We start from the raw sequence: 26,441 nt of genomic DNA on the forward strand, positions 1-26,441 counted from the left end.
TCTACCCAGGCCTACAGGCTCACCAACGGGGGAAACGGGGAGGGGGCAAAAGGAACAATTGCACAAAGACCTGGCATTTCAATATTGCCAGGAGCTCCCAGCCGCTGGCAGCTGGAGACCTGGGCCCCTTTGAATTGCCCCAGGAGCGATGCTCCGCCACTCTACATGGCTTTGAGTGCTGGTGGCAGCGGTGGAGGGAGGCAGCGCCATGCTCCAGGTGGTGCTGAAGGCTGACTGCCCTCAGCCCTGCCCCTTCCACTGGAAGCGATGTGCCTTCCAGGGCCGCGGAGCTGGGGCCCCTCACACTTTGGGCCTGGGCCTGCAGTGGTTGTCAGCCCTGCTGCTGGCCTGACATCTGTAATTCCACCATGTTCATCCCGATTCTGCTCTGTCTCTCCCTTTTTGCCTTCTGTCTCATAAAAGTCTGACTGAGTCACTAGGACAAATCTGACCTTGCAGCAGTCTTCTGCAACCAGTTTAGCAAGCTACAAGCCATACTAAGCAGGCTGGTCATAACAGAAACCTCATGAGAGAGATCTATAAAATCCTAAATGGGAAGGAAATTTTGAATAAGGAAGTGTTATTTTCTCCTTCAAATAACACAAGAATGAGGAGTCACTCAATGAAAATAATAGGCAGTAGATTTAAAACAAACAAAAGAAACCTGTGGAACTCTTTGCCAGAGGATGCTGTGAAGGCAAAGACTATAACAGGGTTTAAAAAAGAACTAGATAAATTCATGGAGAATAGGTCCCTCAATGGTGATGAGCCACAGTGGGCAGGGATCCGACACTATGTTCTGCATATGCCTCACCTCTTTTTGCCAAAAGCTGAGAAGGGGTGGTGGGATGAATTACTCAGTGATTGCTGGTTGTGTTCATTCCCTCTGAAGCACCTGGCATTGGCAACTGTGAGAAGATAGGACACTGGGATAGGCCTCGTATGGCCATTCTGATGTTCTTACAGAGAAATGAGATGTATCTGCCCCTGCTGTAACTCACTAGACCCCACACCTTCCTAGAGCTGAAATAGTACCCAGGAGTTCTGATTGGGTCTCTCGCTCTCCACAGGTTCCTTTTGTGGCTAACACCGTCTCTGAATAATCCCCACAGAGCTCAACAAGCCATCCGCTCCCTCTCTCAAAGCTGCTTTCTGTGGGACAGGCTGTTCATCTGGCAGCTCAGAGATGCAGCGTTTCTAACTAGGGTTCTTGTTCCTGAGTAACATGAGCACTGTCTGTCTGTCCATCTCTCTTTCTCTTTTTAAATAAGGAACTTTTTATTTTGCTCACAGAGGGGATGGACAGACAGGAGGCAGCGGGGGCGAAGTCAGCATGCTCTAGATTACCCTCCTCAATCCTGCCCTTTTAGGGGAGCAGCTATGATGTCCTGGGTAAAAACTCCAATGGCTGGCAGCAGAAGTTGGTTCTGCTCCTCACCGTGTGTGTGTGACTTCAGGGTCATGTGAACCTTGGGGCCATGTCCCACATTTCATTAAATCGTGGGGAGGGGAGTTTGGTTCTTTCTTGGACCCAGCAGGGGCTGCGGTGTAGGGCAGTGAATGTGTCTGTGTGTTTGTGACGGGCTGAGGGGTCAATCTCAGGAGGATTTTCAGCCTTTTCTTACAGTGGGAGGGTTGAAGGATGCTGCAGCTGACACAGGAAATCGGAAGGGAAGCCAATATGTGACTGTGGCTTCTGCAGGGCTCCAGCTCCCCTGAGCTTTGCTGAGCTCTGCAGCTCTTTCCATGGAGATGTGAGAGGCCCTTGAGCACAACAGGACTTGGACTTTTGCAGACTATGCTCAGCTCGGTGTCTAACCTCAGGAACTTCGGAAAGTGCCAGAAATGTGGGGAAAGTCCCGGGAAGCGCTCCCCTTTCACAGCACAGGCAAGCAGCTCAGTGGTTTTACTTTTCTGTGGACACCAGGAAGCAAACCTGCTTCTTCTGTAAGGATAGATATGGCCGGATGCCTCCTAGAACTGCTTTGTATCTACCAGCTGAGAGAGAGAGAGAGAGAGTGTGTGTACACATCTGTCTTAATTTAAGTGAATTTCTGGAGATAGATCCCAAATGATACTGCTCTTAGTTAATAGGCTTTGTTTTTGGTGGCTCCTTGATTTTTGATAGGGCCCTGTGTATCACTGGTACTACAAGATATTTTGATCAGGACCGTTTAGATCCAAACAAAACTCCTGTCTCACACCCCTTAACAAATGCCCTTTGAGTTACGATCAGAAAATGTTTCTTTGGCAGGAACAAGAACGTTTGGCCTCATTGCTACAAAAATTGGCTCCACAGCTGAAATAATCAACCATGTTCACTTCCTCATGTACCTCCCGGCCCCCAACCCTTGGCTCTTGCCCTTCCCTCATTCATTATTAGTAGATTGTTCAACAGAGAACCACAAGTAAAGCCATAAACTGAGGCATAAATGAGTTTATTTGTAACCATGTGGGAGGCTGGATGGGAACCTCGGGATACAGCCTGCAGGGATCTGGATAGCCCAAGACTCAGGTATTAGAGTCAGCACTGGTCTCGTGGTGCCCTTGGCCTGTCCATGCAGCAGGGAGTTACACTGGAAATATGAAAACATAAGAGACATCATGAGAAAATTGAGCTCGGTACAAACTCAGCTGCCCTGGGCCCAGCTTGGCAGCAAGCCAGCAGGGCCCAGCTCCAGGCCTGGCTGGGGTCTCAGGCTCTCCTAAGCTCTCAGCACTATAGGACTGTGTCTTGTGCAGGGCCTGGCCCATGCTTGGTGCATCCAGCAGCTGCCCGTATCCTGACAGCCTGTGCAATGTACGTGGCTGAGGACAGCCTGGGCTCTGTGCCCCTGCGGTCTGGACAGCTCTGCCTCATTCCGTATGTACTGGAGAGCTGAGCTCCTACAGAAAGAGCCCGGCCCACACGCAGAGCCTGCTGCATGCGTCCTCAGGATCCCACTCCCTCAGAATTCACAGGCAAGGAGGTTTCCCGTTGCCCCCCTGGCAGGGCCCTCCAGCCCCCTCTCTCATGCAGTGCTCTGTGTCTGTGCTCAGAGCTGTGATTCCCTCCCTGGGGCAGCACTGGCCTGTGCTCAGTAATACTCCTCCTTACTTGGCAAGTCCCTGGTAAAACACCCAGGTTTTTGTTCTCGGCTCGTCTGTGCCAGGTGTGTGAGTGCACAGGTGCACACGGCCAGTGATCTACATAGCGGGTAATTGCTCCTCTGATACAGGGCCAAATACCAGAGTGGTTTTATGCAGCCTTCTTTGCAGCTGCTGGCCTAGGCATGGCTGGATACAGGGCAGGCAAATTGAATGCCATTCCTGCCTGCCCTGTGCTGCTGACACGGCTCCTTATAGGCCTCTCTTGCACATGCTGGATCCAATCCTCTGTGTAGAATCCAGGAGGAACAAAAAATGGCACAGAACTACCCCCTCCCCTCATCCTCACCTCCCCCATCCCATTCTGGGGTATGCTGAACCCACTGGAAGCCCAGAACAGGGCCTCTGAGTGCTGAGCAGTTCAGTGACTGAAGACCTGCCAATTGGAGATGAGGGGAGTGGAGAAAGCCAGGAATAACTGGAGTGAGCCCCCACGCACACCTTTAACCTCAGCCTCCAGGTACCTAGGGGAGTTATTTAATTCTACAGCAGCCATGAGTGACAGAGACACAGCTGCATCCTTAGGAGGTTGAAACTGTATTCTCAGGGACTGGGTCTGTCCAGCTGTACCCTCTTTTGCTCCGGGAAGAGCTTCCAACTGCTGCTCATCTGCCCACTCAAACCAGCCAGCCCCTCTCACTCAGTGCCTGGCTCTCACCAAGGCCTCTGGATGGGGTGACCAGCTGTCACCTGGTGGAATTCCCATTCTGAGCTCCCCAGGCATTTTTCTGCCTGCTGACCTCACCAAAAGGTGCCTGCTCAAGATGGCTCTGAATCCTGCATGGGGAAGATGAGTCTCCTCTGGCTCATCAGGAGTGGGGAGAGTCCTTCTGCAGGAGACAGTGTGCGCTGCACTACCTGTGTTACATACCTCCTATTGCATCCTTACATTGCATGGAACAAGCATAAAAACAGCACTTCTGTTTTCCTATGCAGTCAGAATCCCTAGCACACTGATCAGGTTCTGACTGAATGCATATTACATCATTTGGTGGGCAGCTTCCAGGTTTCACTGTCACAGAAAGATGTCACAGTGTAAACAACCTGCCATAGCGTGGGGGGATTAGTGGTTGAACTCCACCCGGTGTGTCACCCGGCACCCTGGAGGCCCTGTCGCTCACTGCCCTATCAGGGTCAGAATTCTCAAACTGAATGGCACACAGGGCTATGGTGCTTCCAGTCTGCAACAGTGATGGGCCATTGTAACCCCCGTCCTTTGCAATGGACGATAAATGAGCATCAAAACCTGAGCGCTCCTCCTACACCTCCTCCTCCAAGACCTACTCCAAGGTTCTGGCCTTGATCTTCAAAGCTCTGTATGAACTGGGCACCCTCAGTTACTGTCTCCTCCTCCATGACCAAATGTTAATTCACAAACTGTTATCACCACCAAAAAAAAAAATCCCCTTCCTTACTGGAAATCCGAACTTAGGGAAGCAATGAGCCCAGGCAGGGATATGTCAGGCCATGGACACATTGAATTCCAGCCTCTTGCTGCTCTAGGGAGTTCATTAGACACCATCCACCACCATCAGTTTAGACTAAATGCAACAGAACAGGAGGTTTTCCTCTCTGTCCCTGTGGAGTGAGCAGGGCTCAGGAGTCTCAGCAAAGACAAATGGGGATGGGGCTGCTTCTTTCCAGGGTCTAAAACCCAACTGTGAACCCAGAGCATTCGGTGCAGCATTCAAAGGGTTAAAATCTGTCTTAAATCCTGATTCACAGGTCAGACCTGACCTTTGGGCACAAAGGCGGCAAATAAGGGAAGTTTCCAAATGGGACACCTTTAGCTGCTGCCCTGCAGGGGTCACACAGTGCAGGGACCCCTGCTGAGCCCCTGCTCTCTGCCCTGCAGTGGGATCAGGGCCTGCTGCCCTCTGCCTCAGGGTAGGATGGGAGGCAGACGGTCTCTGTACTAATCTCACTTCTGCTGAGATACAGCTGGCAGCTCCGTCCGAAGCATGAGGAGCCCATATGGAGAAGGACTCCCACTACCTGCACGGTGCTGCTGGAGAGTTGGGTATCACTGCCCCAGGCAGAGCTAGCTGGGATTTAAGCACTCCCAGGGGTGGAGCTGGGAGGGAGGTGGTGGTGCTTGGGGGCCTGTCAGCGTTCTGCCCTGGCCTTCTCCATGTCACAGTCAGGTTCTCGGGTCTGCCCCGACTGTTCTTGGTTCTCCTGCTCTCCCCCTCCAAACCCTGCCATGCTGCAAGGGGAGTTTTACACTGTGGAGCTGCAGCCTGGGACAGCCGCCTCCATCCTGTGGCCCTTTCTGCACCAGCCTGACGTTCGCATGCTGCTGAAGCATTTCAAGCAATGTTCCCTCCGCGCTAGGCCCCTTCTCGGCATTGCACAGGCTCAGTCGCGTCATGTTCCCTTGTTGTTCTCATAGAGCTGTCCATGGTCGACAGGGAGCCACGCCCTGTAGGACCCCGAGTGCTGAGCTCTCCTGTGACTGGAGACTTGCTGCCTGGAGATGAGGTCATGGGGGAAACGGGTCCAGGCAGGGCTGGAGTGAGCCCCTGTCACACACATTTAACCCCAGTCCCCAGGTACCTGGGGATGTTATTTAACTCTGTGCAACCCATGAACTTTCACCCTCATAAGGACACAGCTGTGTCTCTGTTACTGGAGTGCAACTGTCACCTCAGGAGCTGGGTCGGACCAGCTGTACCCTCTCTCTGCTTCTCCAGAAGGAGCTTCCAACTCCTGCTCATAATAGTGCCCAACCCAGCCAGCCCTTCTCACTCAGTGTCTGGCTCTCATAGAATCATAGAAGCCGGAAGAGACCCCAGGAGGCCATCAAGCCTAGCCCTCTGCCCAAAGCAGGACCAACCCCAACTCTCACCAAGGTCCCTGGATGGGGGGACCAGCTGTCACCTGGTGGAATTCCTCCTCTCAGCTCCCCAGGCATTTTTCTGTCCTCTGAATTCCCAACGGTTTCTGCCTAAGATGTCTCTGAATTCTGCAGACAATCCTGGCTCATTGGCAGTGGGGAGAGATTTCCTTCTGCAGGAGATTGTATGCGCTGCATTAGCTGTGGTACGTACCTGGTACTACGTCTATACAGCGCATGGCACAAGCGTTATAACAGCACTTCTGTTCTCCTCTGCACTCAAAGTCCCTCTTACACTCATCCTGTCCTTGTAGAACGCATACCGTGTCATCCGGTGGGCACATCCCAGGTTTCACTGTTATAGAGAAATGTCACAGTGTGAACAACTTGCTGTAGCGTGGGGGGATTAGTGGTTGAACTCCACCCGGTGTGTCACCCGCCAGCCTAGAGGCCCCGTCACTCTCTGCCCTGTGAGGGTGACAATTCTTCAATTGAATGGCACCAACTGGTTGACACACAGGGCTATGCTGCTGCACTCTTCCTGCTGCTTCCAGTCTGCAACAGTGATCTGCCATTGTGACCCAGAATCTTTCTGATGGATGAGAAATGAGCATTAAAACCTGAGCGCTCCTTCTACTATTCACACATACAGAATGGGAAGCGACTGTCTAGGAAGGAGTACGGCAGAAAGGGATCTAGGGGTAATAGTGGATCACAAGCTGAATATGAATCAGCAGTGTGATGCTGTTGCAAAAAAAGCTAACGTGATTCTGGGATGCATTAACAGCTGTGGTGTGAGCAAGACACGAGAAGTCATTCTTCCACTCTACTCTGCGCTAGTTAGGCCTCAGTTGGAGTATTGTGTCCCGTTCTGGGCACCGCATTTCAAGAAGGATTTGGAGAAATTGGAGAGGGTCCAGAGAAGGGCAACAGGAATTATTAAAGGTCTAGAGAACATGACCTATGAAGGAAGGCTGAAAGAACTGGGTTTGTTTAGTTTAGAAAAGAGAATATTGGAGGGGGACATGATAGCTGTTTTCAGGTATCCAAAAGGGTGTCATAAGGAGCAGGGAGAAAACTTGTTCATCTTGGCCCCCAGAATACAACAAGAAGCAATGGGCTTAAACTGCAGCAAAGGAGGTTTAGGTTGGACATTAGGAAAAGTTCCTAACTGTCAGGGTAGTCAAACAGTGGAATAAATTGCCCAGGGAGGTTGTGGAGTTTCCCATCTCGGGAGATATTTAAGAGTAGGTTAGATAAATGTCTATCAGGGATAGTCTAGACAGTATGGGGACTGGACTCGATGAACTCTCGAGGTCCCTTCCAGTCCTAGTATTCTATGATTCTACCATCTCCTCCTCCAAGACCTACTCCGAGGACCTGGCCTTGGTGTTCAAAGTTCTGCATGGACTGGGCTCTCTGTTATCGTCTTCTCCTCCATGACCAAACGTTAACACACAAGCTGCTATCAATCATCAGGGATGATTTTCAGCACTAAAGATGGGACTAATCAGAATAAGACACTGTTCAGTAGCCAGCTGCAAGCAGCAGAGCTAAAGCACAGCCACAAGCCCTGCGGTCTCATCACAAAACCCAGGACTAATTTATTTGACGTGTGGCTTCCTGATCCCATTGAAAAACAAAAGGTAACCTCTCACCCCAGACCCTAGCATTTTAGTGTGTATGTAGAACTTCTGTTTGCATTCCTATGTGTTTATTGGCAGGGCTGGAGGATTAATATTATATTGGTCAATTTCAGGAAACATCGATTTTACTGTGCTCACACAAGCCAACAGAAATCCAAATTTGAGGAAGAAATGAGCCCAGGCATGGATGGGTCAGGCCATGTACACATTGAATTCTGACCTCTTGCTACTCAGGGGAGCGAGTAAGACACCATCCACCACCACTATCGCTTTTGACTAAATGCCACAGAACAGGCCGTTTTCCTGTTTGTCCCTGTGGACCGAGCAGGCTCAAGGCTCACAGCAAAGACAAATGGGGCTGCTCCTTTCTTTGATCTAAAAAGCAGCTGAGAACCCAGAATGTTGGGCCCAGCCATCAAAGGGTTAAAATCTGGCCACACTCCTTTGGGCACAAAGGCTGCAAATAAAACAGTGTTGCCCTGCAAAATACCAAATAGGACATTGTCCGCTGCTGCTGCCCTGCGGGGGTCACACAGTGCAGGGACCCCTGCTGAGCCCTTGCTCTCTGCCCTGCAGTGGGATCAGGGCCTGCTGCCCTCTGCCCCAGGGTAGGATGGGAGGCAGCCGCTCTCTGTACTAACCTGGTTTCTTTCCAGATGCAGCCAGCAGTTTCCAATTCCTGGTCATAAAGTGCCCAACACAGTGAACCCCTCTTACTCGGTGTTTGGCTCTCACCAGGGCCTCTGGATGGGGTGACCAGCTGTCACCTGGTGGAATTCCTACTCTGAGCTCCCCAGGCATTTTTCTCTCCGTTTAACTCCACAAAGGTGGCAGCCCAAGATGCCTCTAAATCCCGCAGACAACCCCCGGTTCATCAGGACCAGGGAGAGATTCCTGCTGTATGAGTGTTTTCATGATCTGTGTCTCCTACCTTGTATTGGGTTTACGCACCGCCTGGCACAACGGGAATAGCAGCACTTTTGTCTTTCTCTGCAGTGATAGTCCATGCCGCACTCATTAGGTTCTGCCCGAACGCATCTTACGTAATCTGGCGGGCAGATCCCAGGCTTCACTGTAACAGAAAAAAGCCATCGTATGAGCAACTGGGTCTTGGCTGCGGGGATTGTTGATTAAAATCCACACGGCATGTCACCCGGCAGGCTAGAGGCAATGCCATTCACTGCCTCATGAGGGTCAGAATTCAACACTCATACAACAGCTACATGTCAGGACACAGCGCGACACCACCAAACTCTGGATAATGCTGCTTCCAATCTTCAACAGGCAGTGGTGCTGTGAGCCACATTCTTTGTGATGGAGCAGAAATGAGAAAGGAATATAAGTGCTCCTCACTCTACAGCTAAAGTTGACTGCATTAACTATCCACTAGGCACCAACCCTACTCTGAGGTCCTGGTCTTAATCTACAAGGCTCTCCGTGGACTAGGCTCACTCTCTCTCTCCTTCCATCACCAAATGTTCATGTGTAAACTTCAATTAATCCTTCAATTAATCAATAAAGCTGAGACTGATAACAGTGGGAGAGAGAATTTTCAGTGGGTAACTCATGGCAGTAGAACCCCTTCCCAAAAAAGCTGATGCACAGCAACAATCCCTGTGGCCTCTGGATGAAATCCAGGACTTACTTGTTTGACATGGGGTTTCCCATTGAAACCCAAAAGATACCCAAATTCTAGGATCTCGGTCTGGATGTAGAGAGTTTGGGCATATGTGTATTTATTACCAGGCTTGGAGGATTTGTATTTTATCAGTAAATGTGTGTTGATGTTGATTTCACTGTGCACTCAAACCAACTGAAATATTTTCGTCAAGAATAATCCCAATTTACTGATGGACAAGGTAAGATAAAAGAGAGCTGGAGGGTGCTTAGCTCTTGATTTAAGGATACTGCATTTTCTTTCTCCATTCTGAAATGTGCAATTGACAATTTGTCTTGCATTCGTTGTATAATGTTACCTAATGTGTGTCAGTGTCTACTATCACTAAATAATTATTGGTTACTTGCCAGGTAATTTTCTGTGAAAATGTAAATAGGTAAAAATTGAAAAGAATACTTAAAATAAATAGTGTTGTCGATCAAAATTATACAAAAATAGAAATTGAATTCTGCCAAGCCTGTTGATTACCTGCTCAGAAACAATGGTGAGCATGACTGTCACGGTACATATCTATATTAGGTTTTTACATAGTGTCTCTCAGCATGGTACCTTAGTTTTGTTAGATAAGGACGCTATCTGGGAGAACTTCTTGGCTACGTCTACACTGGCCCCTTTTCCGGAAGGGGCATGTAAATTTCAGCAGTCGTCGTAGGGAAATCCGCGGGGGATTTAAATATCCCCCGCGGCATTTAAATAAAAATGTCCGCCGCTTTTTTCCGGCTTTTAAAAAAGCCGGAAAAGAGCGTCTAGACTGGCCCCGATCCTCCGGAAAAAGTGCCCTTTTCCGGAGGGTCTTATTCTTACTTCAAAGTAAGAATAAGAGCCTCCGGAAAAGGGCACTTTTTCCGGAGGATCGGGGCCAGTCTAGACGCTCTTTTCCGGCTTTTTTAAAAGCCGGAAAAAAGCGGCGGACATTTTTATTTAAATGCCGCGGGGGATATTTAAATCCCCCGCGGATTTCCCTACGACGACTGCTGAAATTTACATGCCCCTTCCGGAAAAGGGGCCAGTGTAGACGTAGCCCTTATGTAAAGAAAATAATTTCTCCCTTTCTTCACCCAAAAACCGAAACCTGGTGAGAAATGAGTCCAGGCAGACACGGGTCAGCTCCTGGAAACATTGAATTCTAGAACCCTGTTAAGCCCCTGCTCTCGGCCCTCCAATAAGATCAGAGCCTACTGCCTCCTGCCCCAGGGTAGAACTGTTCTGTACTAACCTCGCCTCTTCCCAGACGCAGCCGACAGTTCTGTCCAGCATAGGAGGACCCCACAAAGAGAAGGACATTCAGGGACTTCCTGGTGGTTCTGTAGAGCTGAGTCTGAATGCCCTGAGCTGAGCCCACTGGGATTTAAACACTCCCATAGGTGGAGTGGGCGGGAGGTGGAGGTGCTTGGGGACCAGCTAACATTTGGCCCTTCCCTTGTCCATTTCACAATCACTTTTGACTAAATGCCACAGAACAGGCTATTTTCCTGTTTGTCCCTGTGGACCGAGCAGGCTCAAGGCTCACAGCAAAGACAAATGGGGCTGCTCCTTTCTTTGATCTAAAAAGCAGCTGAGAACCCAGAATGTTGGGCCTAGCCATCAAAGGGTTCAAATCTGGCCCCACTCCTTTGGGCACAAGGGCTGCAAATAAAACAGTGTTGCCCTGCAAAATACCAAATACGACATTGTCCGCTGCTGCTGCCCTGCAGTGGGATCAGGGCCTGCTGCCCTCTGCCCCAGGGTAGGATGGGAGGCAGCCGCTCTCTGTACTAACCTGGTTTCTTTCCAGATGCAGCCAGCAGTTTCCAATTCCTGGTCATAAAGTGCCCAACACAGTGAACCCCTCTTACTCGGTGTTTGGCTCTCATCAGGGCCTCTGGATGGGGTGACCAGCTGTCACCTGATGGAATTCCTACTCTGAGCTCCCCAGGCATTTTTCTCTCCGTTTAACTCCACAAAGGTGGCAGCCCAAGATGCCTCTAAATCCCGCAGACAACCCCTGGTTCATCAGGACCAGGGAGAGATTCCTGCTGTATGAGTGTTTTCATGATCTGTGTCTCCTACCTTGTATTGGGTTTATGCACCGCCTGGCACAACGGGAATAGCAGCACTTTTGTCTTTCTCTGCAGTGATAGTCCATGCCGCACTCATTAGGTTCTGCCCGAACGCATCTTACGTAATCTGGTGGGCAGATCCCAGGCTTCACTGTAACAGAAAAAAGCCATCGTATGAGCAACTGGGTCTTGGCTGCGGGGATTGTTGATTAAAATCCACACGGCATGTCACCCGGCAGGCTAGAGGCAATGCCATTCACTGCCTCATGAGGGTCAGAATTCAACACTCATACAACAGCTACATGTCAGGACACAGCGCGACACCACCAAACTCTGGATAATGCTGCTTCCAATCTTCAACAGGCAGTGGTGCTGTGAGCCACATTCTTTGTGATAGAGCAGAAATGAGAAAGGAATATAAGTGCTCCTCACTCTACAGCTAAAGTTGACTGCATTAACTATCCACTAGGCACCAACCCTACTCTGAGGTCCTGGTCTTAATCTACAAGGCTCTCCGTGGACTAGGCTCACTCTCTCTCTCCTTCCATCACCAAATGTTCATGTGTAAACTTCAATTAATCCTTCAATTAATCAATAAAGCTGAGACTGATAACAGTGGGAGAGAGAATTTTCAGTGGGTAACTCATGGCAGTAGAACCCCTTCCCAAAAAAGCTGATGCACAGCAACAATCCCTGTGGCCTCTGGATGAAATCCAGGACTTACTTGTTTGACATGGGGTTTCCCATTGAAACCCAAAAGATACCCAAATTCTAGGATCTCGGTCTGGATGTAGAGAGTTTGTGTTTATGTGTATTTATTACCAGGCTTGGAGGATTTGTATTTTATCAGTAAATGTGTGTTGATGTTGATTTCACTGTGCACTCAAACCAACTGAAATATTTTCGTCAAGAATAATCCCAATTTACTGATGGACAAGGTAAGATAAAAGAGAGCTGGAGGGTGCTTAGCTCTTGATTTAAGGATACTGCATTTTCTTTCTCTATTCTGAAATGTGCAATTGACAATTTGTCTTGCATTCGTTGTGTAATGTTACCTAATATGTGTCAGTGTCTACTGTCACTAAATAATTATTGGTTACTTGCCAGGTAATTTTCTGTGAAAATGTAAATAGGTAAAAATTGAAAAGAATACTTAAAATAAATAGTGTTGTCGATCAAAATTATACAAAAATAGAAATTGAATTCTGCCAAGCCTGTTGATTACCTGCTCAGAAACAATGGTGAGCATGACTGTCACGGTACATATCTATATTAGGTTTTTACATAGTGTCTCTCAGCATGGTACCTTAGTTTTGTTAGATAAGGACGCTATCTGGGAGAACTTCTTATGTAAAGAAAATAATTTCTCCCCTTCTTCACCCAAAAACCGAAACCTGGTGAGAAATGAGTCCAGGCAGACACGGGTCAGCTCCTGGAAACATTGAATTCTAGAACCCTGTTAAGCCCCTGCTCTCGGCCCTCCAATAAGATCAGAGCCTACTGCCTCCTGCCCCGGGGTAGAACTGTTCTGTACTAACCTCGCCTCTTCCCAGACGCAGCCGACAGTTCTGTCCAGCATAGGAGGAGCCCAACAAAGAGAAGGACATTCAGGGACTTCATGGTGGTTCTGTAGAGCTGAGTCTGAATGCCCTGAGCTGAGCCCACTGGGATTTAAACACTCCCATGGGTGGAGTGGGCGGGAGGTGGAGGTGCTTGGGGACCAGCTAACATTTGGCCCTTCCCTTGTCCGTTTCACAATCGGGGTCACCAGTCTGTCCACATCATTGTTGGTCAAGAAAAAAATAACAACCCTGCCATGCTGCAATGAGCTCTGACATTACTCAACAGCAGTCTGAAACATGCTCTTGTCCAGACAGTCCCTCTGGGGCAGTTTCTACCCCATTCCAGAGTCTCTTCTGTCTTTCAGCCTCTGTCTAGTAAGAGTTGGGCTGAGTCACCTGGTTTAATTGGACTCACACAAAGCCACAGGTACCAGAGTCATCACTACATGTTCCTCTCCTTTGCTTTGCCTGGCTCTTGGCTCCTTTGTGAGCTCTTGTCTTAAGAGGAAAGAGCAGAACAGCATTTGAAAGCTGGGAGCCCCTTTGGTAATCACCTTCCTTCTTTCCCAACGAGGGCATCTGGTGCCCTTTTGAAGACTTTCTTGCAAAGATTGATTGCTCCTTAAACAGACTATGCAAATCTCTTGAGCAACACAAGTTTTGTGACAAGCACAGTCCAAGCCCTGGCCCCACAACCCTCCAAGCCCTACATGCTGTTAATGTTTAGGCAGGAAGAAACAGGCTACCTTATGCATTTTACTGTCTAGGAACCCCAGCCAGAGCCTCTGCACCAGACAAATGCCGGCAATTGCGCAAACATTCAAACCAAGAGAACACCTGCTGAGCCCAGAGCCATACGTTGTTAGTGGAGCAACGGAGGAAACCACAAGGTTGGCCAAGTAGTGAGGGAAAACCATAACGGCTGCAGGAACAAGTCTATTTTTAACAGAGCAGGACAGTCTAGTTAAAGCTTATTGTACAGCATCAGGGACAGAATGAGGAGAAAACACCCAGCCCCCGCAAGATAGTGCTTGCCCCATCCACACCTTCCCAGGCAGTGAAAGCTGGGGAGAAAGCCCCATTTCTACATCCCGGTGGGCTTTGGGACATGTTGCTCTGAGGAATGAGAATGCAAGGCTTTGCCGTGCCTTCGCTGTGTGTGAGTCTCTATGTACCTAATACCCCCTCCCCACGGCCTGGGCATCTTCCCCAGTCACCCACAAGCTGCCCCTCCCCCAGACCCAGAGCAGAAAGAACCAGATCCCAGGTCGTCCTGTCATTCACCAGCCGTAGTTGTGGGAAATGATTTCCTGCGCTGGCGGTGTCAGTGCTGCTCCCGGGGACCCCCTCGGCTTGACACTGAAGCAGGAACTTAGCCTGGGAAAAGGAAAAATGGTCAGAGCCACAGAGGAAATGTTGATCCTGGCTGCTGGAACAGGCCCTGTCCAGCTGCTGTTGCCACGACAGCCTCGGACTGGCCTGAGTTACAGGGGCTTTCGACTGCAAGCAGTGCAAGACAGGCACCGCCTTTGCCATGGGCAGGGCAGAGCACAGCGCTGGCTGCTGACGCGGGGTACCAGGCACAGAACAGGCAGTTCCAAAGCACCCAGCCATCCCCAGAGCCTCCGGCGGGATGTGTGATGTGGGGCGGGAACTCTCAGGGGCAGGAAGGAGGCCAGAAGGCCAGAGGAGATAGAGGACTAAGGATGAGGGTGAATGCTGGCCCAGAGCTGCCTCGCCCTTCCCAGGGTTTCAACCAGTAAAGGACTTTTTGCTGTACCGAGGCCGTCTATGCTGATGGCTGGGTATGTCCTGGCTTTCATTGGCACTCACTGTTCAAACGCTGTGCCGTGAGGACGCACGAAATTCCAGCATTTAGTGCCACCTAGTGCACACGATAGGTTACATGCAGGCACGGGCTCTGAATCCACAAGTGATCCGGTGGCTGGAGAGCAATAAGGGGAGAAACGAACTAAGGCAGCACTGAGCTGAGATCTCTGGGCACCTTTAGCACCAGCTATGAGGTACCCAGGAGCGGTTTATTGGCGCAGAGTTCTCAAACCCCAGTTCTTCCAGCATCAGAGTCAGTTATAAAGTGGAACCAATGCTGGACCTGCTGCTGCTGCTACTGAACAAGCTTCCTGCCATAGACAGCTTCCCACGCAGTCGGATCCAGGTGCTGTGAAAGTCTTGGGTGGCACAATGCAATTTCCTTAGATTGATGAATTTCTCACTCTGAGACTCTCGGAGCAGATCCCACTGTTTTCAGCCCATGTCACTGCCTCAGGTTCAGCCCCAGCCTGTCCCTGGTATTCCAGTGTAACAATGGCTGGGAGGACAGAGAAAGGAATATGCCAGGCTAGAGCCATGCTTAGATCCCCTTGCCTCAGCTCTGGTCAATGCAATGCTGTCTGCCTGCAGCCCACAGCTGTACCATGCCTCGGCAGCTAAAAGTAGAGTTGGTAGAATTTGACTGATATTTGTTATGTTTAGACTGATAGTATCCATGTATATTTTTAAGCATTTTTGCTATTTTTTTCTTCTTTGGGAAATGATGAGGGAGTTGAGACAAAGAGAGGGGGTCATGACATAATTATTTAATGATAGTAGACGAGCTTCCAAAATTAAATCATTTACAACTCTTAAAACTCAAATTGTTTACACGAGAAGTCAAAATATACCAAGTAAATAGCCTTAAAACAAACTCTAATTTAGGTTTCAAGTACTATTTCTCTGACTTTGCCCATTTGTAAATTTTGATTATTATAGATGAATTTTTCCTCTTGGTTTGTGTGTGTGCAGTGAAATTGACATTTGCCAACATTTACCAACACAAATCAAATCCTTCCAACCTAATTGCAAGCTAATCTGCCCAGGAAAGATAGATATATATATATATATAGTTGTTAGCCTCTAAGTGCCACAGGATGTAATTACAAGCTAGGATTTCACATGCTGGTACCTGGTGCCATCTAGTGAGACTCAATTATTAGCTAATGTGTGTACAGGAATTTGAATGCTTGGCTTGCTACATGTTCTCCCCACTAACCACAGAGTCCAGCGGAAGGTGTTAATGTTCTAAGCCTATACTGTGGAGCGGGTCAGAAATATTCCAGCAAAACATTTGTTGTGGGAATGTGCCAGTTCATTGAACTTAAAACGCTTTGGGGTCACAGTTTGATTTCAATGCAGTTGCCACAGAACAGAAACAGGTTTCAAAAGATGAGCATCCAAGGAGTGTGGCTCTGAGGCTCACCAGGCCGCTTGCCCCGGCACCAGGCTCCACGCCAGAGAACTTGGCAATTTTTGATTTTTCAACCCAAATCAGAATGAAGCCAAATTCTGAACTATCACAATCCTCTGTGAAACAGACGTACCTCTGGCCATTGGGAATGGCCCATTAGAGCCCTGTGAAGCCAGGCTGGAATGTGTAGAGTAGAGACACCACAGAATGTAGGGTGCTTAGCATGTGCAGGTTTGGAACTGACAGTGCATGTGCCTTACCCCGCTGAGGGAAAAGAAAGAAGTGCGCTGCACTGCTAGGACTGCCAGCCTGTGGATTCTAGGAAAGTCCTGGATCACAAAGTTGGAGAAGTCTGGCTGGGAGCGAGGAGGACAGGGCGACATGGGGATTGCTGAGCCAGGCTGATTTGGTGGAGAGGTGGCCTCCCTCCCTTTCATCATGTTTTGTTCACTCTGCAGCATCTAGCCAGTGACATAGGAGTTTGTGACCTACCGGATCTGGTGATGTTTGATGCAGGTGAAATTATCTGGGCTATTTTCCCTAGTGTGCACCTCTCACAGTGGGGGAGAGCAGATTTGGGTGGGGGCATCAGAGATTTGTGTCCAGGGCTGGGATCATTTCTCTGATCTAGATGAGCGTCTGACTCGGGGGTGGCCAACTTGTGGCTCCAGAGCTGCGTGTGGCTCTTCCAAAGTTACTATGAGGCTCCTTGCACAGGCGCTGACTCTGGGGCTGACGCTATGGGCACCAGCTTTCCAGTTTGCAGGGGGGTACTCAGAGCTCAACCCCCAGCCCTGCCCCTCAGGGGAGCTAAGCACATCCTTGAGCCCCAGAAGGGGCAGGGCCTCAGGCTGAAGGGGAGACTGGGGGAAGCCAGCCCTCAGAGCTACTTGGACCATGGCGCCCCTCCCCCAGCCCTCAGAGCTACTTGGACCATGGTGCCCCTCCCCCAGCCCTCAGAGCTACTTGGACCATGGCGCCCCTCCCCCAGCCCTCAGAGCTACTTGGACCATGGCGCCCCTCCCCCAGCCCTCAGAGCTACTTGGACCATGGCGCCCCTCCCCCAGCCCTCAGAGCTGGTTGGACCATGGCGCCCTTCCCCCAGCCCTCAGAACTGGTTGGACCATGGCGCCCCTCCCCCAGCCCTCAGAGCTGGTTGGACCATGGCGCCCCTCCCCCAGCCCTCAGAGCTGGTTGGACCATGGCGCCCCTCCCCCAGCCCTCAGAGCTGGTTGGACCATGGCGCCCCTCCCCCAGCCCTCAGAGCTGGTTGGACCATGGCGCCCTTCCCCCAGCCCTCAGAGCTGGTTGGACCATGGCGCCCTTCCCCCAGCCCTCAGAGCTGGTTGGACCATGGCGCCCCTCCCCCAGCCCTCAGAGCTGGTTGGACCATGGCGCCCTTCCCCCAGCCCTCAGAGCTGGTTGGACCATGGCGCCCTTCCCCCAGCCCTCAGAGGTGGTTGGACCATGGCGCCCTTCCCCCAGCCCTCAGAGCTGGTTGGACCATGGCGTCCCTCCCCCAGCCCTCAGAGCTGCTTGGAGTATGCTGCACAGCTCTGGTGGTGATTTAAAGGGCCCTAGGCTCCCCGCTGCCCTATTGGCAATCTGTTGCCTCCACCCTGCCCCTTTCCCTGAGCCTGCCATGCCCTCACTCCTCCCCCTGAGCCTCCTGCATGCCATGAAACAACTCATCGCAGTGTGTTGGAGGTGTGGAGAGGGAGGGGAGGCACTGGAGGGGGCAAAAGATCTATCTGGCTTCAAGATTAAGCTAGATGGGTTTATGAAGAGGATGGTTTGATGAGATAATGTGATCTTGGTAACTAATTGACCATTCATTATCAGTGGGAAATAGGTCAATGGAGGGATGATAGGAGTTACTATAGAGAACTTTCTGGGTGTCTGGCTGGTGAGTCTTGCCCACATGCTCAGGATTTAGCTGATCGCCATATTTGGGGTTGGGAAGGAATTTTCCTCCAGGGTAGATTAGCAGAGGCCCTGGAGGTTTTTTGCCTTCCTCTGTAGCATGGGGTACAGATCACAGCTGGAGGATTCTCTGCATCTTGGGATCTTCAAACTATTTGAAGGCTTCAATATCTGAGATATAGGTGAGAGGATTATTCTAGGAGGGGTGGGTGAGATTCTGTGGCCTGCATTGTGCAAGGGGTCAGACTAGATGATCATAATGGTCCCTTCTGACCTTAAAGTCTATGAGTCTATGGTCATGGGGGCTATTGATGGGTTTGCAGCGCTATGGGAAACAGGGAGGAGGAGCTGAGGGGGGGGGGCTGCTCACATATTACTGAGGCTTTTTGGCAATGTACATTGGTCAATTCTGACTTTGTCAGGCTCAGACTTGTGACCCTTCGTCTGAGTCATTGCTGCCGTGATGATATGAAAGCATTGATCAATGCTGGCAGAACATTAATTGGAAAATTGTAGGGCCCTAGGCTGATAAAACAATTCATATGATATGGCATGAAAACGTGAGAAGCTGACACCCAGGAAGAAAAAGTTGAAATCAAGGCAATTTACATCAATGATTCAAACCATAACTGAAATCACCAGGTGGAAGCTTGGATTTAAATTGTCAGTTTTAGTCATCTTTCCCATTAGTATTTCTCTTATTTTTGAAGGAAAGGTGCATTTTTCTGGGTTGATAGTTGTCAATCAATAAGTTCTAAGGGTTTTAAATTGCACCTTCACACTGAACTTGGTGCATCTATTTACCATCTAGGTGGGTAACCTATAACTATCTACATTTCTTTCAGCAATTATATAGATTAATATTTTCAGGTGCTTGCTAATTCTACTCGTTAGTGTATTACAACATGGAGAAGGAAAACAATGAGTAAAAACGGTCTCTCCCTTTCCCTCAAGACTTCTTGCTATGCTTCTTAACAAGATGACAGATTGGGAGTAATGAGGAGGAAAAGAGGTGAGAGCTTTCGAAAACTGACTCTGATATGTTGGGACATGGTCCGGACGTGGCTTCCCTCTGACCAGAGCATCAGGCAAATCTATGTTCTTCTATGCCTACGCATTTGGTACAATGTGAGGGGCCAGTTGCTTGATTAGAAACTTTGTGGGTGGACAATGGTGGAACAAATATTTTAATGAGGAATTACTTCACTGATCTCTCAAAGTCCAGTACAATACACCCCATTGTGATTCCAACGAGGCCAGCAAAACCACAGCCATGTATAACTGATGTAATACCATGAACTAGGCACCACTTTTTTAATTGCTTTACAAAGTTCCTACAGGCCTACGGTATAAAATGCAGCCTTCTCTAGATTCTTATTTGCCTTGTTCAGAGTAAGATCATCCAGGCAGCAGCTGGAAGACTGACTCAGCCAGCAGAGCTGGTGGCTATGCAGTATAATGATAACAGAAGTGATTGCATCTCTGATTCATCTTCTGATTGCATCTCTGAAACTACACTGTCTCCTTAAAGACCTCCCTACATCTACTCGGGACCAAATCCACACAGAAACACCTTCTGAACCCTGACCAGGATTGTTCTATCTGCTTCCCAAAATCCATAAACCGGGACACCCCGGACGTCCCATCATCTCAGGTATCGGCACGCTCACTACTGGATTATCCAGCTATGTAGGCTTTCTTCTCAAACCCTATGCAACCAACACTCCCAGCTATCTCTGAGATACTACTGACTTCCTGAGAAAACTACAAAACATCGATAACCTCCCTGATAACACCATCCTTGCTACCATGGATGTAGAAGCTCTATACACCAACATCCCTCATGAAGATGTATTACAAGCAATTAGAAACACTATTCCAGAGGACACCACTGCCAATCTGGCAGCAGACCTTTGTAACTTTGTTCTCACCCACAATTATTTCCAATTTGAGGACAACTTATACTTCCAGATCAGTGGCACAGCCATGGGTCCCTGCATGGCCCCACAGTACACTAACATCTTTATGGCTGACTTAGAACAATGTTTCCTCAGATCCCGTCCCCTTTTACCCCTTCTCTATTTACGCTACATCGATGACATCTTTATGATCTGGACCCACGGCCAAGAAACACTGGAGACATTCCACAGAGATTTTAACAACCTATATTCCACCATCAAGCTCAGCCTGGACCATTCTACACGAGAGATCCATTTCCTGGATACCACAGTACAAATCACCAATGGTAAATTAGACACCACTCTCTACAGAAAACCCACTGACTCATACAGTTACCTTCATGCCTCCAGCTCCCATCCAGAACACACCATACAATCCATCGTCTATAGTCAAGCCCTTCGATACAACTGCATCTGCTCTAATCCCACTGACAGAGACCAGAAACTTCAGGATCTCTACCAAGCATTTACAAACCTCAATTACCCACCTGGAGAAATAAAAAACAAATTGAAAGAGCCAGACGAATACCCAGAAACCATCTACTTCAAGACAGACCCAAGAAAACCAACAATAGAACACCACTTGTCATCACCTATAGCCCCCAACTTAAACCCGTCCAACACATTATCAGTAAACTACAACCTATACTAGAACAGGATACTGCACTCCGAGAGGCTCTGGGAGACAGACCCATAGTCTCCTACAGACAACCACCTAACCTCAGGATGATTCTTACCAACAATCACAGGACATACCACACTAATACCAACCCTGGAACTTTTCCTTGCAACAAACCCCGTTGCCAGCTTTGTCTACATATTTACTCTGCTGACACCATTATTGGACCTAACCAATTCAGTTATAAGATCAAGAACACATATTCCTGCTCATCCAGAAATATAATTTATGTCATCATGTGCCAACAGTGTCCGTCTGCTACGTACATTGGACAAACGTCTCAGACGCTTCGCCAAAGAATCAATGCACAAAATGGATGTCAGACAGTATCACAAAGAAAAAACAGTTTCTTGCCATTTCAACCAGAAAGGGCATTGTCTCAACAACTTGATTACCTGCATATTGCTTCAAAGGCATTTTAACACCAGACTTGAAAGAGAAACCTCTGAACTGTCACTCATGCTTAAATTTGACACTACACCGGGATCTTAACAAAGACTCTAATTATCTTACCCATTACAAAGATAGCTTCCCCAATTATCACCTCTAATATCATTAGCTCACAGACATTTCCTCCCCCCCTCATCCTCCCTCTGTTCTGAAATTTGATTTGTCCTTTTTATATGTGTTCACTTTTTTTGATTGTATCCCTTTGGTATATATAGTCTTGCCTATTTTCTTCCACAATTGGATCTGAGGAAGTGGGTCTGGCCCACGAGAAGCTCATCACCTAATAAACCATCTTGTTAGTCTTTAAAGTGCTACATAGTCCTGTTTTTGTTTCAGCTAGACTAGACTAACACAGCTACATCTCTATTACTATTCAGTTGGCAAAGTGACTCCTGTAAGAATTTTTTTGTTGATGCAACACAAAGCAGCTCTTTGGCTGTCCTGAGTCCTGCCAAAGGCTGCCTAAGCCCCAAGGTCAGAGGAGCATCAAGGTAGCTTGAAGACACATTCATCCCTCTACACAACATCACACTCCATCTCAAAGTGCAGCTCCAGGGACCCTCGGCCATGATGCCTGCAGCACCACCAGGATTACTATGGGTATGTCTACACTAGCTTGTTAGTTCCATCAGGGTAATGAGGGCAAGCGGAGTTGCAAATGAAGCCCGGGATTTAAATATTCATTTGCATGTTCCCGGGCACCGCCATTTTAAAATCCCCCTTAGCCTGAACTCCGTGCCCGTGGCTACACGCGGCATGGTGTAGGTAGTTCGAATTAAAGATCCTAATTCAAACTACCATTACTCCTCATTCCACGAGGAATGCTCTCTGCGCTGTGTCTCAGGATCTGTGGCTGCAACAGTCATTCCAGCATGGATCTGCTGCTGGGCTGTGTCTTGGAGGGCATGTCTACACTGCAGAGTTTTTCAGGAAAAACTACATTTATGTCCACACTGCTATTGCATTCTTTCGACAGAAAGTTGAAAGAATTGAAGGGTTTTTCCAACAGCAGTAAACCTCTTTCTACGAGGAAGAAGCCTTCTTCCGAAAAAACTTTTTTGGAAAAAGGCATGTGTGGACGTGAAAGAGGGAATTTTTTCGAAAGAAGAGGCCTCCAGGAAAAAGCACAGGTGCCCTGGTGGCCACAGGAATCACAACTTAAATGTGAGATAGCGTCCAATCAATGTGGATGCTCTCTTTTGAAAAAGTACATCGCTTTTTCTTTGCCCTTTTGCTGTGCAGACGCTCTATTTCGGAAAAAAAAATTCTGGAAGATCTTTTCCAGAAAAGCTTCTTCTGATAGAAGCCTGCAGTCTATACATAGCCTGACAGGCATGGCTCTCTTCATAGAATCATAGAGCTGGAAGAGACCTCAGGAGGTCATCAAGTCCAGCCCCCTGCCCAAAGCAGGACCAATCCCAACTAAATCAATCCAGCCAGGGCTTTGTCAAGCCGAGATTTAAAAACCTCTAGGGATGGAGATTCCACCACCTTCCTAGGTAATCCATTCCAGTGCTTCACCACCCTCCTAGGGAAATAGTTTTTCCTAATATCCAACCTAGACCTCCCCCACTGTAACTTGAGACCATTGCGCCTTGTTCTGCCATCCATCACTACTGTGAACAGCCTTTCTGCATCCTCCCCAACTCAGCTCAGGGCCCTGCTCTCTCCTTAGCTCAGCCCCATTCGGCCTGACCCATATAAATCCAATTCATCCAAGGGCAGGACTCCCAGACGTCTCACTCTCTCATTAGCCTGCCCATCCTGACCTGGAGCTTTGGCCTTTTTCTGTTGTTCCTGGGCACTGTCAGTCTTAGGGACCTGATTTCTCATTGACTTCCCCCTTCTTTTGGTACCAGGGCTAGCCAGGCAAAAACCCGCGCCGAGAAGTCTTAGTAAGATGCCAACAGTCCCCTTACATCAGAAAGGGGGGCCCCGCAAAATCGTCATCTGCCCCTGCCTGGGCAGCTCCAAACCCGGGAACCTGAAATGTCTTCCATTCCTCCACCTTCTTCCACCTGATTCCTCTCTCCCTCCCTTTCTGAGTCTGTCCTATAAAGGACTGGCTGAGTCACTAGGACAAATCTAGCAAGAATCTGCTGTAGCCTGTTCAGGGAGCTACCAGCCATACCAAGCAGCCAGGTCACAGCAGGAACTTCCCCAGCACAGCCTGGCCAGAGAAAAATATTGATGATAGTTAGCCACTCCCTGGCACATTTTTGCAGCACATTTTTGCAGCTCGGTAACTGGCTTGTGTACCATGTGTGGTGCCCGTGATCTTCCAGCAACTGACTGCAGCCATCAGACAGAAGCTGCATTTTCCTCCTCGGGGCTTTTCTTTTCCCAGTCCTGCCCTGTGTGCGTTTGTCTTCAGGTGAAGCAGGTTTGGACTTTCCCAGCTGAACCAAGGAGCTGAGAGTTACCACCTGAAACGGATCCTCTTGCTTATCCCTCTCCTTCCCTACTAGCAAATCAGACCTTCCTCCCTAAGTTCAAATAGCTCATACTGTGTGCTATGGCCGACGTTGACACTGATGTCATTTCCCACCTGGAGTGCTGTGATCCGGTTTGTAGGTGCCTCTGATCCTTCCCCTGAGGACAGCGGCAGATATAGGGCAGGGCGAGTGGGGTGGCTACCCCGGGCCCCGCGCTTCCCGAGGCCCTGCGCATGCACTGTATCAAAGAAGGAGCCCTGCGAAATTTCGCTGCCCGGGGCCTCGCAGCACTGCCCTGGGCCCTGTGGCACTCTCATCCACCCCTGCCTGAGGAGCGTGAGGGAGGAAAATTCCCAGGAATGCCTGGCTGAGGTTTGTGAAGCATCACAGCTCGCCTCCTGCCTCCATGGCACCTCAGCAGAAAGGAAAAGCCTCCCTTCCCCCTCATCTCCAGCAGTCCAAGCCCATCCTCCCTTTGGCTACATCTAGACTACAGGCTTTTGTCGACAGAAGTTTTGTTGACAGATACTGTCAACAAAGCTTCTGTTAACAAAGAGTGTCTAGACTACATCCGAGTGTAGACGCAAAAGACAGTGTAGATGCAATAACAGAACTCTGTCAACAAAAGGTGTCATTCCTCGTAGAATGAGGTTTACAGCCGTTGACAAAACTGCTGAGTTCTGTCAACATTCTGTCGACAGAACTCAGTGGCAGTGTAGACGCAGGTATAGTTTTGTCGACAAAAGTCCACTTTTATCGACAAAACCCTGTAGTCTAGACACACCCTTTTTTTGTGGCTAGCACCGTCTCTGAAAGCTGTCTGTTGCTTCTCTCACAGCTGCTCTCTCTGGGATCGGCCATTCGATGGATCAGAGATGCAGACTTTTCTAACTGGCTCAGGGTAATATAAGCACCATCTCTCTGTCTGTGTATCCCTCTTTTTAAATAAGGAACTTTTTATTTATTCGCAGAGGGGACGTGAAGATGCAGAGCATGTGGGGTGAAGTCAGTGTGGTCTGGAGTTCCTGCCTTAATCCTGCCCTTTCAGGGGAGCAGTTATGGTGTCCTGAGTGAAAACTCCAATGGCTGGCAGCAGATATTGGTTCTGCTCCTGACCGTGTGTGTGTGACTTCAGGTTTATTTATGTCACCTGAGCCTAGGGGCTGTGCCCCACTTTTCATTTAATCACACTAGAGAGGAGTTTGGTTCTTTCTTAGAGCCAGCGGGGGCTGCCTTGTGTGGGCAGTGATTGTGTCTCTGTGACGTGTCTGTTTGCAACAGGCTAAAGGGGTCAGTCTCCCTTTCTTACAGTGCGGGGGTTGAAGGATGCTGCTGCTGACAAAGGAAACCTGAAGAAAAGCCAATATGTGACTGTGGCTTCTGCAGGGCTCCAGCTCCCCTGAGCTTTGCTGAGCTCTGCAGTTCTCACCATGGAGATGTGAGAGGCCCCTGAGCACAACAGGACTTGGACCTTTGCAGACTATGCTCAGCTCGGTGTCTACCCTGAGGAAGCTCGGAAAGGGCCGGAAATGTGGGGAAAGTGGAAGGGAAAGCTCCCTCCCAGCAGGCAATTGTCTTTCATGCCACAAGCATATTATTCCTTCACTGGTGTTCCCTGAGATGTCTCTGACGTCCTGGAGCCATAACTCCTCCTACTGGAGCTACAGACATTTCATGGCAGGCCAGCTGCCTACTGGGAGAAAGTTCTTTCATTTGCCTTCCTTCTCTCCCTCTTTTCACCTTCGAGGGCAAGGCGCATCTTCTCGAAGCAGGCCACTGCCTGATGGAGAATATGACGCCTCTGAGGTCAGTTGGTGGCTTGCTCGTCCCAGTATGACATTTCCACATCAGTTTTCTTAAGATACACTTTCAGTGTGTCTTTGTAGCATTTCCTCTGACCAGCACAGGCTCTCAGGGCACTGGGCATAGAAGGGTTGATTTGGGGGGAGAGATTTGGGGGGAGTTCAGCCCTGCAAAGTTAGTGCCTGTGGACCATTGCTTCATTGCTGGTGTCAGGGGCTTCAGTGAGGCTGCTACTATAGCCCTAGCCTTTGTTTCTGGTGACAGGGAGGGATCACGTGACGATTACTTGTTGTGATCCCTCTCTCTGGGGCATCTGGCATTGGTCACTGTCGGCAGACAGGATACTGGGCTAGATGGACCTTTGCTCCTCACAGGATCCTTCTATCCCCAAGTCACTTTTACCCCACCTCAGGCACAGCAACCTGCTGGCCAACCTCACCATAAGGATCCTCTTCCTTATGACTTTCTGCAAGTGAAAGCTCATCTTCCCCTGGCCCAACAGAAGCCTCACCCTGCTGAGCCACCACCGACTCCTCCTGTGATCCCTCTATCCCCTGAACAGGCAGGTCTTCACACAACCCCCCTTCAGGAAAACACACAGACTCCTCTGGGGGGAGATCAGAGACGGATCCTGTGAGGAGCAAAGGAATTCCATAGCCATTGTGAGCAGGAGAGCCACACACAGCCAGGCCTATGTCTGTGTGGGAGAGAGTTCACAACCTAAACCCACAGGGCATGGGGGAGGGGCAAGACTTGTGTTTGCCCAGGAAGGTTGCAACTTTTTAAATCTAAAAAGCCAGAATTGTCATGGCTCCTTCCCCACTCTGGTATGATAAATGCAGAAGTGGGGGCCAGCAAGTGTATCCCAAAGCCTTATCTACCAGGCTTTGGTATAAAACTTCCCCCAAAATCTTAAAAAACCTAGATTTTGGGAATAAAACTTCCGCTGCCACCACCCAAATATTAATAACGAGATTAGGGAAAAGATCATTTGGGAAATCTCACCCCATTATAAAAATCAGGACACACAAGTAACCAATG

At 49.2% G+C, this 26,441-nt stretch overlaps 1 protein-coding gene across 1 annotated transcript; it reads right to left on the reverse strand.

Annotated features, from left to right (window-relative positions):
• Positions 1 to 2,422: 2,422 nt before the first annotated feature.
• Positions 2,423 to 13,035, reverse strand: LOC149523472 (uncharacterized). Its single transcript, XM_089769709.1, has 5 exons — positions 12,885 to 13,035; positions 11,357 to 11,497; positions 8,561 to 8,701; positions 6,198 to 6,338; positions 2,423 to 2,576 (listed from the first exon to the last, which is right to left on the reverse strand). The coding sequence occupies exons 1-5, from the start codon at positions 12,964 to 12,966 to the stop codon at positions 2,572 to 2,574; spliced, it is 510 nt and encodes a 169-aa protein (XP_089625835.1). The 5' UTR covers positions 12,967 to 13,035; the 3' UTR covers positions 2,423 to 2,571.
• Positions 13,036 to 26,441: the final 13,406 nt, after the last annotated feature.

The sequence above is a fragment of the Pelodiscus sinensis genome, chromosome 17 (genome assembly GCF_052426305.1).
Source record: "Pelodiscus sinensis isolate ZL-2025 chromosome 17, ASM5242630v1, whole genome shotgun sequence".
Taxonomy (NCBI): Eukaryota; Metazoa; Chordata; order Testudines; family Trionychidae; genus Pelodiscus; species Pelodiscus sinensis.